The following is a 17814-nucleotide window of genomic DNA, read 5'->3' as shown; positions in this document are numbered from 1 at the left end:
CTTGCGTCTTGAGGCCCACTTGAAAAGTACCAATAAATGAATATTAAAACAATCTAAGTCTCATTTGGTCTCACGGGTAGGATAAATGTTCACTGGAGGTAAGGCCACGTCCTCGCCGGCAGGTTTCTTGGCATTTTTTTCCGCAGCTCTGCACACTCCCATTTTCTTGACACACCACAAAAAAAAAAAGAAAATTTGAAACACAACAGCAATGTCAAGAACAAGAAGGGCGTATGTGGATGAGTCCTGGGTGTACCTCTGCTGCCAGCTGGAGGCTCGCGTCCGCCTGTGCAAGGCTGTGAGCAGCCGATAGAGGAGGGTTGAAATCCTGTTTGCTCAACAGCCAGTAGGTCTTGTGGCAGCCTTTACCCTGACACAAAAAGGTCAGAATATCAGCACACGGATGTAACACACACATGCGCTCGTGTTCAAATCACCTTCATTTCGATTTCTCCCCTTTCCTCCAGCACAAATGATCCCACCTGGGCCAGAATGTCAGCGGTGCACTGAGAGATGTGAATCTTCAAGGCTGATGAAGCAGCAAAGGAAATGTATCACTTTGTAACAATTACCAGGCTGGTGTGTGCACGGGTGGTAAAATTCAGCCTCCCAGTTTCACTTGTGCAACATGTAAAATGGTAGGCGTGCCTGTCATGAGTTGACCCTCTAAAAAGTCTCAAGAAGCCTGAAAAGCCACAGAAAGTCTGCCATTCTGATCTGATACTGCCATTTCAAGGTCAATTTGTTCCTTTTACGGATCCTTTCAACGTTTCGAAAATTCAGCATACAAAGCCAGTTTCACTGAGCGACATGAAGTTCAGTAGACATGTCAATCATGGATAATGACACAAAAACGTGTGAATGCATGGAGGAAAAAATGCTGAAGGTCTGCCTTTTTGCTTTGCATTTCAATGTCAATTTGGTCCTTTCAAGGTTCCTTCCAAAGCTTTGAAAATTCAGCACCCAAAGCCACTTTTACTTACCTAGTGAAATTTGGTTGGCATATAGTGAGTGAACCCACAAAACTGCCTCAAGAATCAATGCTGGAAAAGACATATGGATCCTCCCATCCTTGATATTACTTTAACTCAAATATTTTAGTGTTTGTCAGTATCTTTTTTCAAAGAGATTTATTTCATACAGCATAAAAAAGCAATATATCATTATGATTATTTAAAAAAGGAGATCAGCATATGTTTTTGTGGATTGTCTCACGCAAGCTGTTGCTCTCCATTCGAGATGCCATGTTGACCGTATCGCCAAACAAACAGTAGCGAGGCATCGTGCTCCCGACCACGCCGGCAACCACTGGACCTGCCGCGAAAAAAAACACCACCGCCATCTTCAGGTGGGTGCTTTGAAACGTTTTTGCTCTGTCAATTTTGGCATTAGCTCTCACCCGAGTGGACACCGATGCGGATGGCCAAGCTCACGGAGGGCATGTGGCGTATCCGGAAACGCTTGATGGCGCTTAGGAAGTGCAAGGCCATGGTGGCGATCTCCACGGCGTGCTGTTGGCCGTTGGTAATGGGCAGACCGCTGGCCACCATGTAAGCGTCACCGATGGTCTCCACCTGCACTCGTCAACAACGGCCCATTGCCGGAGGTCAGAAGTACAAAATACAAATGTGTTGTAACTACTTCTACTAGTCCAACTTTTTTTGGTCCGTGCACCTTGTAGACGTCGTACATCCTGATGATGTCATCAAAGAGGCTGTAGAGGTCGTTGAGGAACATGACCACATCCATGGCCGAGCTGACGGCGCACATGGAGGTGAAGCCCACGATGTCGGAGAAGAAGATGCTCACCACGTCGTAGCTGCGAGGCTCCACCGATTTCCCCGCCATCAGCTCGTCCGCGATGTACCTGCGAGACGACGCGTCACAGTGGAGGGGGCTTAAGAGGTTGCTGCGTCGACGTGGTTACCTCGGCAACATGCTAGAGAGAAGCTTGTCTGCGCGAGTCTTCTCGGCGACTAGTTGGTTGGTCCTCTCCTCCACCACCTCCTCCAGGTGATTGGCGTATTTTTCTAGCTTCTCCACCATGTTGTCCAGAATGTTTGCATAGCTGCAGGGGGAGAAAACACTCTCAGGATTTGCTCATATAAATTGAAAACAATTAGAAAAAAAACACATTTATTAAAATATAATATATTTATACAAGATTGTTTTCCAAATATTCGTAAAATAAAATATATATTTGATTAGAAGAGATTAGATTTAGATTTATTCATTTATATTATATATTTTTTAAATAATTAAAGCATTACTGTGTGAAAAAAGATTTGTCGTAAGAAAGTTTTGGTAAATATTAACAAATCATTGACTTTTACAAATATTTCAAACATACATATATTTAATTTTTGAGAATATTACAAAGTACATAATGAAAATGTATTTATAATTAATGATTCCAAATGTTTTACAATACACAGTATAAAATATAAATGTGTTAGGATTATTTTACATTTTTTGTAAATATTTAAAACTGCATTAAATTGTATTTGAAAATTATAATTAGAAAATATTATCATTAACAATTATCACTACAATCAAATCCTTAACTTTTTTTGGACATTTTTCAACTTAATGTTAACATTAGTACATGCAAAATATTCTATTATTCAATTTAAAAACATTTCAGAATTTATTCTCAACAATCTTTCATAACTTTTCTTAAATGTTTTTAAATGTACAGTATGAAAACATAAATGCTTTTTTTTTGCTTCTTTTTTTTGCATTCTTTTTTTTTTTTTACCCCATTCTATAGCTAAAATGTGTTACTGACATGAGCCATAGCCTTAAGGTGATGATGTTTGAATGACACGATGGCAAAGAAAAACAATGGTGTCACCTGTCTGGGCTGGCGTCCTTCAGCTGTCTTAGAATGGACCTGAATGGTGGTCGGTGGTCTGGGTTTTCGTTCCAGCAGACCCTGATTAGTGAGTTAATGTTGTCGTTGCACAGGTCGGACAGGGACGGTCTGAGGGACTCGCCATGGAAGGGCCCCCGTAACCTTGTGATGATCTCTGCGGATACAAGTTGACGATTATAGATGGCCACTTAACTGAAAATGAGGCGTAAATGCTTTCAACGCAACCTTTGGGCTCCATGTTGATGTCATGGTACGGCCCGCTCTTGGAGTTGTACATGAGTTCCCACAGGATGATGGCAAAGCTGTAGATGTCCCCTTTGGGGGTCCCTTTAACTTCGGGGTCCAATTGTCTCAAAAGCTCTGGGGCTGTCCAGAACAACCCTGAAACGTTACAAGTCACTTGACTAAACTCGAAAGTTTGGCGATTTAGAGTCTGTCTAATGTAGTTCCAGTTTGGTTGCAATTAGCGAAAAGACTTTGTCTTGAAGGACCCAGGCAACTGGCCAAAATGACCCTAAAATGGCGCTTCAAAGCAAAACTGAAGACTTTGTGTGTCGTTTCAGACTTTTGTGAGCCTGCTCATGACAGACATGTCTACCAAATTGCATGTTGCTAAGTGAAACTTGCTTCAGAAGCTGAATTTTCAAAACATTCTTTTGGTTGAATTATTGCATTTTTGCCAAATCGGACCAAATCGTTCATCTTTAAAGGAGCCCCGGAAAGACCAATATGAGTTTAGAATTGTCATTTTAATCCAAGACAGCAGACCTCCTCTGTCTTTTCAGGCACAGCTTATTGAGACTTTTTTTGTTTATCACAGCAGAAATGTTTTATGTCACTTAGTGAAACTGGCTTCAGGCTCTGAATTTTCATAACATTCTTGTGGTTGAGTTATTGACTTTTTGCTTTCAAGGCAATTCATCAAACTTTGTTTACATGTGCTGCTCGCATGCAATGATGAAAATTCAAATGTTCCACAATTGAGCATCACCCATGTGTCTGGTCTATGTGGTTCTAATTTGGTCACAATCACAAAAACTCTCTTGGAGGAGTTTGTCCTTAAATGACCCCTAAAAGGGCCAAAATGAGTCTGAAATGGGCATTTTAAACCAAAATAGCAGATTTGCTATGTCGTTCAGGCATGGGCGCTTGAAAGTTTTTGGTGGGCCAACTCATCAGACATGCCTACCAAATTGCTAATTGAAATTTACTTTGGGGGTGAATTTTCCCCAAATTCCAAGGATCTGTGGATCTAGGGTTAGGGTTGGAACCAAAACGACAGACTTCCTGTGTCTTTTCAGGCATGATTTCTTGAGACTTTTTTGTCGGTCTACTCTTGATAGACATGCCTACCTGATTTTCTTGTGCTCAGACAAACTGGCTTCAGGGGCTGAATTTTCCCAAAATTCTTGTGGTTGAGCTTGTTGCGTTTTGTATTTTATGATGAGTCATCCAACGTTGCTGTGCCCACACCCAATGACGAAAACTCAAATATTTGGGGATTTAGAGTCAGACTTGTGTCGGAGCTCTTTTGTGGCTCTATTCCGCTCATGATAGAATTTTAGACATTTCCTCTGACCTTCATATTTGGGAGTTCCCGGCAGGCCACGGTTGCCTTTAGCACCGTATTTAAACTCCCACAGTCCGAACCCGGAGAGTTTGACCTGCAGCCGGCTGTCCACCATGCAGGTGCTGGTCTTGAGGTTGCCGTGGAACTTCAGTCTACTCTTGTGGATGAAGTCCATTCCCTGCAGGAGGTAACATGTGTCACGTCACGGGCGGGGCGGTTCTCGAGGCACCCGGTAAAAGGCGACACCTACGTTGACAATGTCATAAGCAAAGGAAAGCTTGAACATCCCGTCCAGGTCCACGTCGGAAGCCTTTAAAACGTCCTGCAAACAACAACAACGACACTACAATTGTGTTGTTGTTTTTTTGGGGAGTAGCGTGCCGCACTGACCTTTAGGCTGCCTTTCCTGCAGTACTGCGTAACAAGACAGATGTTGGGCGGCTCCACGCATGCGCCGAAGAACTGCACCAGGTTCTCGTGCTTCATCTCCTTCATCTGTCTTGGTGCAGGTGGACACCATTTAGCAAGGCGCCATTAGCAACACGTCGCCAAAGAGTTCTCTGAAGAACGTTACCACGTTGAATTCGGCGAGGACGGAGGCTGTCTGGAGTTTCTCGCAAACGTCTTTCTTGAGGTACTTGATGGCCACGTAATTCCCCTGCGTCCATTCACAGAAGTCAAGAGTGAGTGAACACAGAGACAAAAGTATTGGGACAGCCACTGGGTGAAAAGTGAAGGAAAGGGAGGCAGTTGCTTCACCTTTCTGTCTGCTGGGAAGACTTTACAAGATGTAGTGTGATTTTATTTTATTTATTTATTTTGATGATGGTCTTATTCTTCCACGCCAAACTATCCAAGCACTACTTTTATATATACAACTTGATTTGGAGTTAATTCCTTCACTGTCAGACATTTTCAGACCCTCTTTTACCCTAACATTTGAAAAAAATTGAAAAAAAAAAAAAAAAAAGTGCCTGGGATTGAATGGCTGGACTGTGAAAAGACAAATAAATTTGTCTTTGGCAGTGAATGAGTTTTTAATAAGGAATATAATTATTTGTGGTAAATATTTAACATATTTTAAAAAATCAAATTTCCATCCATTTATCCATCCATCCATCCTTTATGCCGATTGTTGTCATTTGGGTAGTTGGTAAACTGGAGCCTATCCCAGCTGACTTTTGGCGAGAGGCTTGGCACACCATGACTTGTCGCCAGCGAATCGCAGGAAAATATTTGTCACTTTATTTTTATTCATTGTTTAGAACCGGTTTTCTTTATAAATCACTCCGAGAAGCATTTCGTCAGTACCTGGTAGAGGCCTACGGTGGCGTAGATGTGCTCTTTGCCCATTTTGTCTTTGAAGCCATAACTGTTGTTTGACAAGGTGGAGTACGAACCTCCGCTGCCACTCAGAGTCCTGGTGGTGCTCATCGACACGCCCTGGCCCCCCTGGATAGAGACCAGTCAAAACAAACCCACATACACAACATACTTCATGTGGACACATACTGACGCCTCCCTGACGATGGTGATGTCGCCGTAGTTTATGAGCCACCAACGCGAATCCTCCAGGCTGGTCTGGAGGCGCAGCTTCTGCAGCACCAGGACGCCGATGCCCAGCACGGCCAACACGCCAATAATGGGGAACGTGACCAGCAGAGCCAGCAGGACGATGTCTGACATGATGACACCACATGGCAGGTTAGTGTCATCAAGTCACTCCATCTAACTGGCATCCATGAACTAGTATACTCTTTGTCTTCACTAGTAAGACAATACGGTGCACTAGTCTAGTAGAACAACTGCGTAGCATTTTTGAGTAGCATTTTTGAGTAGCATTTTTCCACTAGTGCCTTCCACTGCTGTATGACACACTCGTCGGATAACTAGGCATTACTTTTTTTGCGTGCCAGAGTTGATCCCATCCTCCTCAAAGTTGCTTAGTGCCAGTAACAACGATACAGGACCCCCCCCCCCGGGCATGACAAAGTCCCATTCAACTACTTGTAAGTCAATGTTTCACCAAACAAGTTGTGAACAAATTTTATTAAGGTCAAATTCTTGCCCAGTGCTGCTTTAACTAGTAGATTTTCAATGTCACTTTGACTTGGGCCGATTATGATGGTATGATAATGTGAACAAAATTACAGTTCTAAAATGTTACCGCTCCCACCTTCTCCCTGTACCTTCTCACCCCTCCCCTCTCTGCTTAGCCGAGAAGAAAGAAAAACAAACAAAACAAACAGTTGGCCTCTCATCATTTTAAAGAGGCAGTTAACTGATCTCTGCAAGCAGCCAATCATATTGCAGCTGCTACCAAGTCCACTCAAAAAACGGAAAAAAACCCCTCATTACCGGTCACAACATGGTTGAGCGTACCATTGCTAAGCCATTCACACAGCTCGTTGTTGAAGCCACATTCAGGGTTGTCAGATGGTGGTCTTCCTTTGGGCCACGTCACAGCGGTGAACATGGGCGTCGGCCTGAAATCACGCCATTCTACCATTAATGGACATTTATGCAGTGCATCAAGAAAGTATTCACAGTGCTTTCACTTGTACCACATTTTATGTGAGTCTTATTCCAAAATGGTTTCCCCTCTTTAAGCAAGCTTTTACTTTTTTTATTTCTGCAGGCTGAACTGCAACCTCTGTTCTGACTTTTGAGCCATCATTTTGCCAGAGCATTATGGTTGAGCTCCCAAGTTTTGTTCAACATTGGAGGCATATTTTCTCTGAACATTTGGTTGAACTCCAAGTTTCTTTGACTTTTGGAACGGTCTATTGTGGAGCTTCCTCTGTATGGTAGCTCGGTCGCTGATTACCGGATGCTTTTGCTGTGGCTGTCAAAATGGAGGACAGGGACAAACGCGGCGGTGTCCCTGGCGTACTGCAGGTCGTAAATGGAATAGTCCAGATTTCTTTCCCCGTCCTCGTCAAAGTGAACCAGTCCTGAAGCTCCTGCGAGAGGAGCCTTGTTCAGTGTGCCGTTGTTTGAAGTTTGAAACGCAAAGTGCCTGTCCGCGTACCATAGAAGCGAATACTATTTTTGTTCTTCAGTTTCTGCAGAACCCGACGTCCATCGTGAGGATCTTTGCCGTCTTTCAAGACCTCCCTCAAGGCCATGGTGTAGAGCAGCACGGCGTCGTGCAGGTAGACTGAGTAGGTGCTCACCTGAAATGGATGCCATCAATATTCCTTCCTCTTTTCCTTTTCCTTTTTTCTTTACCTCTCTGTCAGATGTCAGGTTGCTGTGGAATGGAGGTCCTCTGAGTCTCTCGAACACCTGCTCGAAGAAGTCGTAGTACTCGTAACCGTCGTACGACTTCTGGCCGATGATAAAGGTCATGTCGAAGGCTCGGAGGGCCGCTCGGTTCATTTGGCCGTTCATTGAGTATTTCCACAAGTTGTCCTGCTCAGTGGAAAACAATAAAACGCTATTCACGTCAGCACATTTGAAAAGATGAACCAAGTTGCCTACAGCTAATGTTGCTATTTTTTATTAGGTTGAATCATTCTGCATCAATCATTCTTGAAATAATTGGCCACAAGGGCGCATGGCAATGTTGACAAATCTGTTATGGCTAATGCTAATTTGCTAGAATCACTGTGTTGTAGATGTTAGCTTAATCAGATGTGTTATTTTCAATATCGTTGTACAATCATATGTAACAAATGGTCACAGCAGCGACGTTGACCATGCTAATAGCACTAATGCCAATTACCTGGCATCTTTCTGTTTCTCATGGGCTATGCACATATTTTAAATGTAAACCCAATCATACTTGAACAGAAATGGCCACAATATGTAACACAATTACCAGCATGCATACAGGTAGCAATTAGCTATTTTAGCATGTTAGCACAATCATACCTAACATTAATCGTTTTAAAAATGTGTTTGCTCTTCTCTGTAAAGTGTTTTTAGCATTACACTAATAAAGTCACATGAAAAAGGAAGTGAAGCCATGATGGGAATTTAATGTAGCATTATCTTAAAATTTGCATGATAGCTGAAGGGACGACAGGCCGTCAACATACTTCCCTTTTACTGGTCTGACGTTTGACATTTGCAGCGCTCAATGAGTGTGATGATGATGCAAGCATTTTACTCACCACTCCGCCACTGACCTCAAAATGCTGTACCAGGAAGAACACGTAGTCGCCACCCATCAAGCCTTGGCGCTCGGCCTCGAGCAACAGCGTCAGAGAATCCTCCTTGTTGGTCAGGACCACGATCACTGCACCCCACACCAACACGATTACATTAGGGCACAAAAGAAAAACCAAAGTGAATTCTTCTCCTCATAATAAATAGCAGGTGGGGATATATGACTTGAGTGGCGATTGCAGTCTTATGTGTAAAAGGTTAGCCACAGAGCTAACGTGAAACCGTCTTGTTGGTTCACCTCTGGCCACAGTGGCGATATACTTGACGTAGCGGTGAACCAGATGCGCGTCGCTGGTGTCGAATTTGATGGCGGCCGTCAGCTTGAACCTTGACCTCAGAGGCGTCTCCACTGTTTTCCACAGCGCGTCCACTTTGTCCCAGGTGTTAGAGTCCAGGCCGCCACCGATCATGGCCACGTGCGTCCACCCGAAGAACTCCAAGGTCTTCATCAGCACCTCGGAGCTCCTCTTGAGCGGCGGCACCACGTTGATGTACGAGTCGTACACGTCGCCGTTGTCCAGCTTGGACGACTGTCCCACGAAACCGAACATCGGGATGCTCCATGTGGATGCGATCAGGCCGGTCACCTACGCGCAAACACTGAGTCAAAAGAAAATTCCACGGCACACTCGCTTCATGTTTAATGCATGTATGTGTCATATACCTGTGTTTATGTGATTGCCCTCTTCGCCATTGATTCATAATAAACATTTAGATTTGTCACCTTGCACAGTAGAAAATAACAGAACCACTTTCAATAATAAAGTAAAAAAAGTAGTCCATGGCATGTTTGGTCACATGCTTTAACATGCAACTCTTGAAATAAACCATTCAGTCAAAAAAAACCCTCCAAGGCTCATTGGGCACAGTTTCCATGGCATGATAAATCTGATTGCTTCTCTTGCCACTAATTCATACCTACCAACTTCCACAATAGAAATAAGTAGAACCACATAGAAAGCCGTACCTCAGCTTCTTCTGGACATGCTGGACCGAAGACGGCGGACACGTTGTCACCCCACACCTGCTGAATGAAGCCCCCCAAGGATAATTTTGGGCTGCAGGCCGTGTCCATGTAGACAAAGCCCAAAGTGTAGTTCCCCAGGAAGGACGGGTTGGTGTTGACCTTGTCAACGGCGATCTGGATTGCAGAGCCCAGCCGCTGGGCACTGAAGGGGAACGACGAGTTCCAAGGAGCCTGGAAGCCAATCAGCAGCTTTGGGCCGGGAGGGGCTGAGCCGGCGCCATCGCCGGTGCCATCGCCAGTGCCATCGCCAGTGCCGGCTTTATCAGCTGTCAAGGCGAATATCAGGTGAAGCACCAGGATGACAACTGAGGACGATCTACCCATCGTCATCCTCACGCTACAAGTGACTTGATGTCACACAGCTTAAATAGCAACCCCACCATCCTCACACCCAAAGATGATGCTGGACAGGAGGGGCCGAACCTGTTTGGAATATTCTGCCTTCACAAACGTTATAATGAGACTCGTTGCTTTAACTGTGTGTTTACTATTTTGATTACCCTCACATGTCGCTAAACATGGTCACAAAAATTTTAGGAAAAGATCTCGGGCAGAGGTTTAAGAGAATGATATTGTACATGGTTACCCAATGAAGATACACCTAATTATTATTATTTGTAAAATTCTTAAATTTCATTTTAAGAAAAAAATCATATTTGGTTTTTAAAGATGAATCATGTATAAATACATACATAATGATAAGCCATCGTCATTTATAATGTCTTCATCCTACATTTGTATTTTAATACGATTTATTCTTTTATTTTCATGGGTCAGTTGGACTTACCAGGAGAGTGAAACTAATTTAAAGAAAAAGGGCATGGAAGAAATTGTGCATATTAAGATTATATATTGATTTTTATAGGTCAATTTGAAAGTTAAAAGTGACTAAAAGGAAAAAAAAAGGATACAGATTGTGTGCATTTAAAGAGTTTTTAGTAAATTGAAAAATATATAATTAAAAATGCATGCATACACACATACAGTATATATGTGTATCTATATGTTAAAATGTATGTACTGTATATGTATATACACTATGTATATATATATATACGTATTTGAATATGTGTATATATGTGTGTGTGTGTGTATATATATATATATATATATATACATACAGTCTATACATATATATATACATATAAGTGTATGCGCACTGTATAGAGAGACAGCGAGAGAGATTAAAAGATTTTGAAAAAGAGATAAGGACATATTTGATGCTCTTGATGAGATTTTATCAACAAATTCCAAAGGTTAATTATCACCCGTGTTGATTAATGGAGGCGTCAAAGTTCATTACAATCGCTTTTGTCGGCCTTCACCTCACACGCGATGTGAAAAATGACCACTTTGTTTAATGTTTGCTAACGTGTAGGAGATGATTGAGGAAAATAAAGCATGTTTAACAAAAACAATGCTGCTGCTGACACACAAGCGTGTGCACACACTTGCACAGCTGCAAGCACTCAGAAGTGCTAATGAGCACAGGTGAGTATGTGTGAGCATGTTGTGTGACATTAATGGCAGTCACCAGGCCGCATTTCCACCAGGGATCCTCACCCAGCTCTTCCTGCATGGCTCTCAAACATCTATGCTTGTCCCGCCAGGTAACGTTCACATCAACACACTGTTCGACATGTGCAGGCTTGTGTGAAGCCCGATTGTGCCCAGACATTTGCAGCGCCGCATTTCGTAGCTTTTGTTAGGAGTTGAAGAAATTCATCACACAGTTTAAGTGTTGAACTGCCAGTATCAAATGGGAACACTTGTTTCTTGTCATCGGATGTCAACCATCAATTTGAGTCAAAGACAAATAGATATATATATTTTTAAATTATTTTATTGTTGTTTGGGCACAATTAAGTTGATAAAGAGACTCTGCTCGTGCTGCTTTATCACACGGTCAAAGTTTAAAGGTCGTTCGGTGTGAGACTTTTATAACTACTATGAGTTCTTTTTCTCTTTGTGAACTGAAGAAGATCTGAGAAGAGGTTCTACTTCGTGTCCACGCCGACAACCAGCCAACGACCGGTAAGAACATTTGATGCGTACCAGTCTGAATAACTTGTCACATGTGTACCAGTCTGAATAACTTGTCACATACAGAAAGCTATTACTAATTTATGTTTCCCCCTCACATCCTACTTGTCAGGAGGCTCACACTTAGCAAATGTAAATGATTGTAGAAGCAAATGTAAATGATTGTAGAAGCAAATGTAAATGATTGTAGAAGTTCGTGGTGGTGTCCTGCAGGGGTCTGTCCTTGGACCACTGGTGCTGTTCAGCCTTTACCAGGGATTGGCAATCTTTTGTGCTCAAGGTCTAGATTTCATTTAAAAAGCAAACAGGAAAAGGTGTATAAAATTGTTTAGTTTAATGGTGAGATTCAAGTTCTCTTTTTACTCATTTTAATGAATATGTTGTTTGTTTATATATATTATAAAAAGTATGCAATTGTTTACTTTAGCACTGCTTGTCTAGTGGTACACAGTGCTACTTATGCAAAGGACACGGGTTCGATTTCTGGTCTTGAATAAATGGTCTTAATCTTGTTTTGAGGGGTACCTATGCAATAGTCTTTTTTTTTTTATTATAACAAATGGCAGGAAACGCATTTGCTCTTCACACTGTTTTTTAAAATACTTAAAACAAAACTGTTTCAACTGTATTACACTGTTGACATTGACAAGTGCAACAATCTTGTGATAGACAGTTTGACTAGTTGTGCAAGGTGTTGACTTTGACCCCAATTCAGAGTCAAGACACTCCAGTGTTGGTCTCTCCCAGCAGAGGAGTGTGTACGCCATGGAGTTCCTCTTCCAGCTGCTCTTCACGCCGCTCCCCATGCCGGCCATCATCTCGCTGTTCGCCCTAGCGGCCGCCACGCTCTTCTACCTCAACACCCTTCCCACGCCCCTGCGGCCTCCTGCCGACCTCAAATGTCAAACCCTGGGCATCAAGGTGTGATGCAATGACTCCTTAAAATTTTCTTTTTAGGATGTTCTTCATCTTCTTCTTATTAGGATGGAGCCAGGAAGGTGGCCTTGCTCAAGGACAACAACAACCTACTAGCTTACTACTACGATGACACAAAGACCATCTATGAAGTGTTCCAAAGGGGCATGAAAGTGTCAGGTGACTTTAAAAACAAATTGCATATGTAATGTTGACTTAATGCTGTTAGATTTATAGCATTTTTTTTATGCTCAGGTGTTTGGCTGCATGGAATGATTGTCAAATATTTGCCAAAGAATAGTTTCCATTCTACAATATTCATCTTATTGGTTATAAAACGCACATCTGGTGTACAGTTTAATCAATTGACTTTTAATCTGAAAGCAGAAGTATTTGCGTGGTTTGTAGAGCTCATCGCATATCATGTTTGCAGGCAACGGGCTGTGTTTGGGCTTCAGGAAGGCGGGGAGGCCGTACCAGTGGCTCAGGTACAAGCAGGTAAAAACACCACGAGAGGTTTCACTCCAGCTCTGTGTTGAAACCAAAGCGGACCATTAAAACTTCCCTTGCCTTTGAAGGTGTCCGACAGAGCGGAGCAGCTGGGCTCGGGGCTCCTTCAGAGGGGCTTGAAGCCCTCTCCTGACACTTTCATCGGCATCTTTGCTCAAAACAGACCCGAGGTGCGCCAAAATGTCGCTGAGCGGCAATTGAAGCCTTTCTTCCCCTGAGAAATGAATTTTGCTGTTTGCAGTGGATTATTGGGGAAATGGCCTGTTACACCTACTCCATGGTGGCGGTCCCGCTGTACGACACCTTGGGGCCTGAGGCTCTGGTGTTCATTATCGACCAAGGTAATTGGCAGCACTGCTAATTACGCTCCAGTAGCTTCTTGTTCCCTTAGGCAGTATGGTGTCAAAGTTTTACATATAGCTGCTTTAAGTTTATACGAGGACTTTTTTTTTTACTATTTGTTATTTCCTGTTTCAGCCGACATCTCCACGGTGTTGTGCGACAACCAGAAAAAGGTCGAAGTTCTGCTGCAGAACCGTGAGAAAGGCCAGACCCCCGCCCTCAAAACCATCGTCGTGATGGACCCATTCGACGCGGACTTAGCCAAGCGAGGAACCAAATGCGGTGTGGAAGTGGTCTCCATGCAGGATGTGGAGGTATCAAAGCATCAAAAGTAACAGGACATGCTTCTTAGAGAGGAAGTCAACCCAAAAATAATTTTTTCAATATTTTTTGTGTTCTGTGCAAGCCCACTAGTTGAAACAAGGCATTCTGATAAATATTGCTTTGTGTGGAATAAGAGTTAATCCACTCATTTTTAGCCATCTCTGGGGGCGGCCATTTTGTCACTTCTGTCGACTGAAAAGGACATTGTAACTACTCTGGGCTCAGGTAATGACTAATCACGGCTCAGCTTCAGAAAGCAGGTCAGCTGTGATTGGTCATTACCTGAGCCCTGAGTAGTTGTGATGTCATTTTCAGTTGACAGAAGTGACAAAATGGCCGCCCCAAGAGCTAAAAATGAGTGGATTAACTCTTATTGCACAAACGCAATATTTATCAGAATGCCTCGTTTCAACTAGTGGGCCGGCTGGGAACATATTCTTGGAAAAAAAAAAGTTTGGGTTGATTTCCAGTTTGAGGGCTTGTACTAGATTCCTCTTTGTGCTCCACAGGCTGCAGGGAAAAGTGACCTCCAGAAGCCAGTGGTAAGCCATTTACACATATTCAGTCATTATAGAAACATCAATACTAAAAACGCAATATACCTGCACACAACTTTGGCAAGTTCAGAATCAAATGTCTAATACTGTTAAGTCCATCATTGCGGATGATACTAATTTAATGATGGCTCATGCTAAGACTTGGTCTACTTGTCCACCACAGCCTCCAAAGCCACAGGACCTCAGCATTGTTTGCTTCACCAGCGGAACTACAGGTGGACATAACAGAAGAACTCAATTCGCCGCCATGTTTTTGTGACATTGAAGCGATTTAATCTTCTTTAAAAGGAAATCCCAAGGGCGCGATGCTCACCCATGAGAACGTCGTTGCTGATGCTGCTGGTGTCCTCAAAACCTTTGAGGTATTTTTTTGTGGTTGACAAATGCATGCAGTAAAAGAGCTTTTAAGTGGACTGCGAACTAATTCTGTGTCCCCACAGGCGGCCATTGTTCCAAATACAGAGGACGTTAGCATTTCATTCCTGCCGTTGGCGCACATGTTTGAAAGAGTCGTGCAGGTAAGAAATTCACTTAATGGTGTAAAAGTGAATTTTTGTTCAACTCTAAAAGTTCCAAGAACCTTGAGGTCTTCGTACTTATAGTTCCTGGCACGAAAAGGTTCAACACTCCAGACAAGATACCCTGGAACAAACTTTGTCAATGGCGCCTGCAGTCCAAACACGCTCTTCAGAAGTTCCTAGTTTACATGGTCCAGTTGTGCTGTCAAGGTTGACCAGCACTCAGCCATGTTTCAAGCAAGTAACCTTGGCAAAAATCTAGCAAGTGGCCACTTAAATTCAAGGAAGTCTAAACAATTTGGGTTAAGGTGTATGATGGCTCATGAGGCGGCCGCTGTCGTCGTCGTGATGGCATCCTGGTGGGTTGTCAGGTTTGTGTGTAGTGCTCAAAATATGTAAACAAGCAAGACTTGTCAAATGTGTTTTCCTGCAGACTGTCATATTTGGTGCTGGTGCTCGAGTCGGATTCTTCCAGGGGGACATCAGGCTACTGCCAGATGACATGAAGACCCTGCAGCCCACCATCTTCCCAGTTGTGCCCAGACTTCTCAACCGGGTCTATGATAAAGTAAGCGGTGCCTTGTGTGGATGTGCTTGACGCACCTCCTGAGTGTTTTTTTTATTTTATTTTTTTTAAATGTACAGTATTCACAAGGTCCATTCTTACCCAGGTGCAGAGTGGTGCCACGACTCCTTTCAAAAAATGGCTGCTCAACTTTGCGGCGCAGAGGAAACTGGCCGAAGTCCGGGAGGGCATTGTTCGGAATAACAGCCTTTGGGACAAGCTCATTTTCCACAAAGTGCAGGTACGACCGCGACTCGGCGTGACGGAACAAAGCGCCGACCATGACGTGACTGACCCGGCAATCCGATTAGGCATCTCTGGGTGGGCGAGTGCGAGTCATGGTGACGGGGGCGGCACCCATCTCCCCTTCGGTACTGGACTTCCTCAGGGCCTCGCTCGGTTGCCAGGTAACAAATGTCAAAGCTCTTTAAGTGCAAATCTGTGAAATCGATTCTTCGGGATGGTTGTCAATGAGTATGAATTGATCCCAAGCCTTGTAAACCACAACGCAACCAACATCCCAACCAGTTCAAAGTTATTTGGAAGAATAGAGGGCATGCAGAGTAAGCGCCTCGCAATATATACATATTTTTTTGTTCTCCATCTTGTAGATCTTTGAGGCGTACGGTCAGACTGAGTGCACGGCTGGCTGCACGTTCACCATGCCAGGAGACGCCACGTCGGGTACGACGAATGCCCACCACCGAAGTCACTTTAGGTTTTTTTTCTGCAGAAAGGGAAGCCACAATGATGGTTGTGACGTTTACCGCAGGACATGTTGGTGTGCCTCTGCCTTGTAATGTGGTGAAGTTGGTGGATGTGGAAGAGATGAATTACTTTTCATCCAATGGTGAAGGCGAGGTGAGTTGGTAGAGCAGTGGAAAGGAAGCATCAGAGGAAAAACTCTCTGGGTGGATTGTTTTAATAATTTGCTGTTTTGCAGGTGTGCATCAAAGGGACGAATGTATTCAAGGGTTACTTGAAGGATCCGGAGAAGACTGCTGAGGCTTTGGATAAGGATGGTTGGCTCCACACTGGAGACGTTGGAAAATGGCTGCCAGTGAGGAATACAAGACTTTTAGTTTTGAAAATGTGGGTTTACTTGGCTAACAATCTGGATCCCTTGACCAGAGTGGCGTTCTGAAGATCATCGACCGCAAGAAGAACATTTTCAAGCTGGCTCAGGGTGAATACATCGCACCAGAGAAGATTGAAAATGTCTATGTGCGCAGTGCCCCTGTGGCCCAAGTCTTTGTGCATGGAGACAGTCTACAGGTGAGACGGGCATGAATGGGCAATTAATGAAGAGTCTCTGAAATTTGAACCTTTTTTTTTTTTTTTTTTCCCTTCCAGGCCTTCCTGGTTGCAGTTGTGGTCCCCGATCCAGAGGTCTTACCGGGTTTGGCTAAGAACCTTGGATTCCAGGGCTCCATTGAAGAACTCTGCAAAAACAAGGTAATGCTGCTGTGTGATTCTGACATGAGGAAAGCTTTTATTGAGACTTGTTTTGTTTTTTCTTGCAGGAAATCAAGAAAGCTGTTCTCTCAGACATGATCAGTCTAGGAAAAGAAGCAGGACTGAAGTCCTTTGAGCAAGTAAATGCTACAGCAAATAGAACCCCCAAAATTTGAATGTTCTATACCTCTAACTTCCATTCTGACTCAATGTTTGTCATCCCTGCGCAGGTGAAGGACATGTATCTCCACCCAGAGCAGTTCACCATTGAGAATGGCCTCTTGACCCCCACGCTGAAGGCCAAGAGGGCCGAGCTCAAGTCTTTCTTCCGCACACAAATCGACCAACTTTACGCGCAATAAATGAACTTCACTTCCAGCAACTTGTCAAATCTCATTTCACTGCCAAAGTAGCCATTCACATGTCAGTAAGGACTCGCACTTCATGCATTAAGCCAACACTGCTCTCATGTGGTAGAACGCTGTAGCACATGATGCTTTCAGCCTTACAAAGTAAGGCCTACATTGTAGGGATTCACAACACTGAAATGTTTTTTTTAAAACTTGACTTTCGTGGGACAGGGAGGTGCAAAAATACATCTTACTCACTTGCCTCTCTTTAATGTCCACATTTCAAATTCAAACCTTGCAGGGGCATCTCAAATCATTTCCCTAAATGGCAGGGATGGGCAACTTAAATGATGGAAGGGAACACCATTTTTTTTTTGTTTTTTTTTTTTTGCCAGTGCTATGGGTTGTGGGGGGCAATCATTTTAAATGTTGGCAAAATGCATGCCGGACCATGAATAATGAACATCCATGTATAATGTAAAGAACAAATGAATAGAGGTGTACAGTATGATGGTTACTCCTATTTGGTATTGATCAATTTGGATTATTCTTACTGGTCAATGTCACTGGTCCATCCATTTTTTTTTTTT

General features: G+C 43.3%; 2 protein-coding genes across 7 annotated transcripts; one reads left to right on the top strand and one right to left on the bottom strand.

Moving 5' to 3' along the window:
• Nucleotides 1-60: 60 nt before the first annotated feature.
• gucy2g (guanylate cyclase 2g) lies at nucleotides 61-9975 on the bottom strand. Its single transcript, XM_086017508.1, is given in 21 exon segments — nucleotides 61-165; nucleotides 257-370; nucleotides 438-529; nucleotides 1216-1314; nucleotides 1400-1574; nucleotides 1675-1867; nucleotides 1928-2068; nucleotides 2855-3029; nucleotides 3101-3256; nucleotides 4455-4623; nucleotides 4696-4767; nucleotides 4836-4940; nucleotides 5020-5103; nucleotides 5757-6124; nucleotides 6828-6931; nucleotides 7273-7408; nucleotides 7477-7621; nucleotides 7677-7859; nucleotides 8564-8688; nucleotides 8857-9205; nucleotides 9586-9975. Coding segments are annotated over 21 exon segments (3480 nt in total).
• Nucleotides 9976-11100: 1125 nt separating this feature from the next.
• Nucleotides 11101-17252, top strand: acsl5 (acyl-CoA synthetase long chain family member 5). 6 transcript variants are annotated; one of them, XM_086016892.1, is made up of 22 exons: nucleotides 11101-11255; nucleotides 11625-11679; nucleotides 12439-12609; nucleotides 12672-12783; nucleotides 13037-13101; nucleotides 13182-13283; nucleotides 13355-13454; nucleotides 13591-13769; nucleotides 14289-14321; nucleotides 14500-14551; nucleotides 14625-14698; nucleotides 14777-14854; nucleotides 15288-15422; nucleotides 15526-15660; nucleotides 15731-15826; nucleotides 16031-16103; nucleotides 16192-16280; nucleotides 16363-16479; nucleotides 16551-16694; nucleotides 16773-16874; nucleotides 16943-17014; nucleotides 17105-17252. In XM_086016892.1, the coding sequence occupies exons 3-22, from the start codon at nucleotides 12454-12456 to the stop codon at nucleotides 17234-17236; spliced, it is 2046 nt and encodes a 681-aa protein (XP_085873018.1). In that variant the 5' UTR covers nucleotides 11101-11255; nucleotides 11625-11679; nucleotides 12439-12453; the 3' UTR covers nucleotides 17237-17252. The 6 variants fall into 6 exon arrangements, with proteins under 6 accessions (XP_085873018.1, XP_085873017.1, XP_085873022.1 ...); XM_086016891.1 differs by having other exon boundaries at nucleotides 12436-12609; XM_086016896.1 differs by having other exon boundaries at nucleotides 12404-12609.
• The last annotated feature ends 562 nt before the right edge of the window (nucleotides 17253-17814 follow it).

The sequence above is a fragment of the Filicampus tigris genome, chromosome 19, assembly GCF_054856515.1.
Source record: "Filicampus tigris isolate MCC_2025a chromosome 19, RoL_Ftig_1.0, whole genome shotgun sequence".
Taxonomy (NCBI): domain Eukaryota; kingdom Metazoa; phylum Chordata; class Actinopteri; order Syngnathiformes; family Syngnathidae; genus Filicampus; species Filicampus tigris.
Note: the sequence above shows the minus strand (reverse complement) of the source record. Positions and strands in the feature narration are given on the sequence as shown.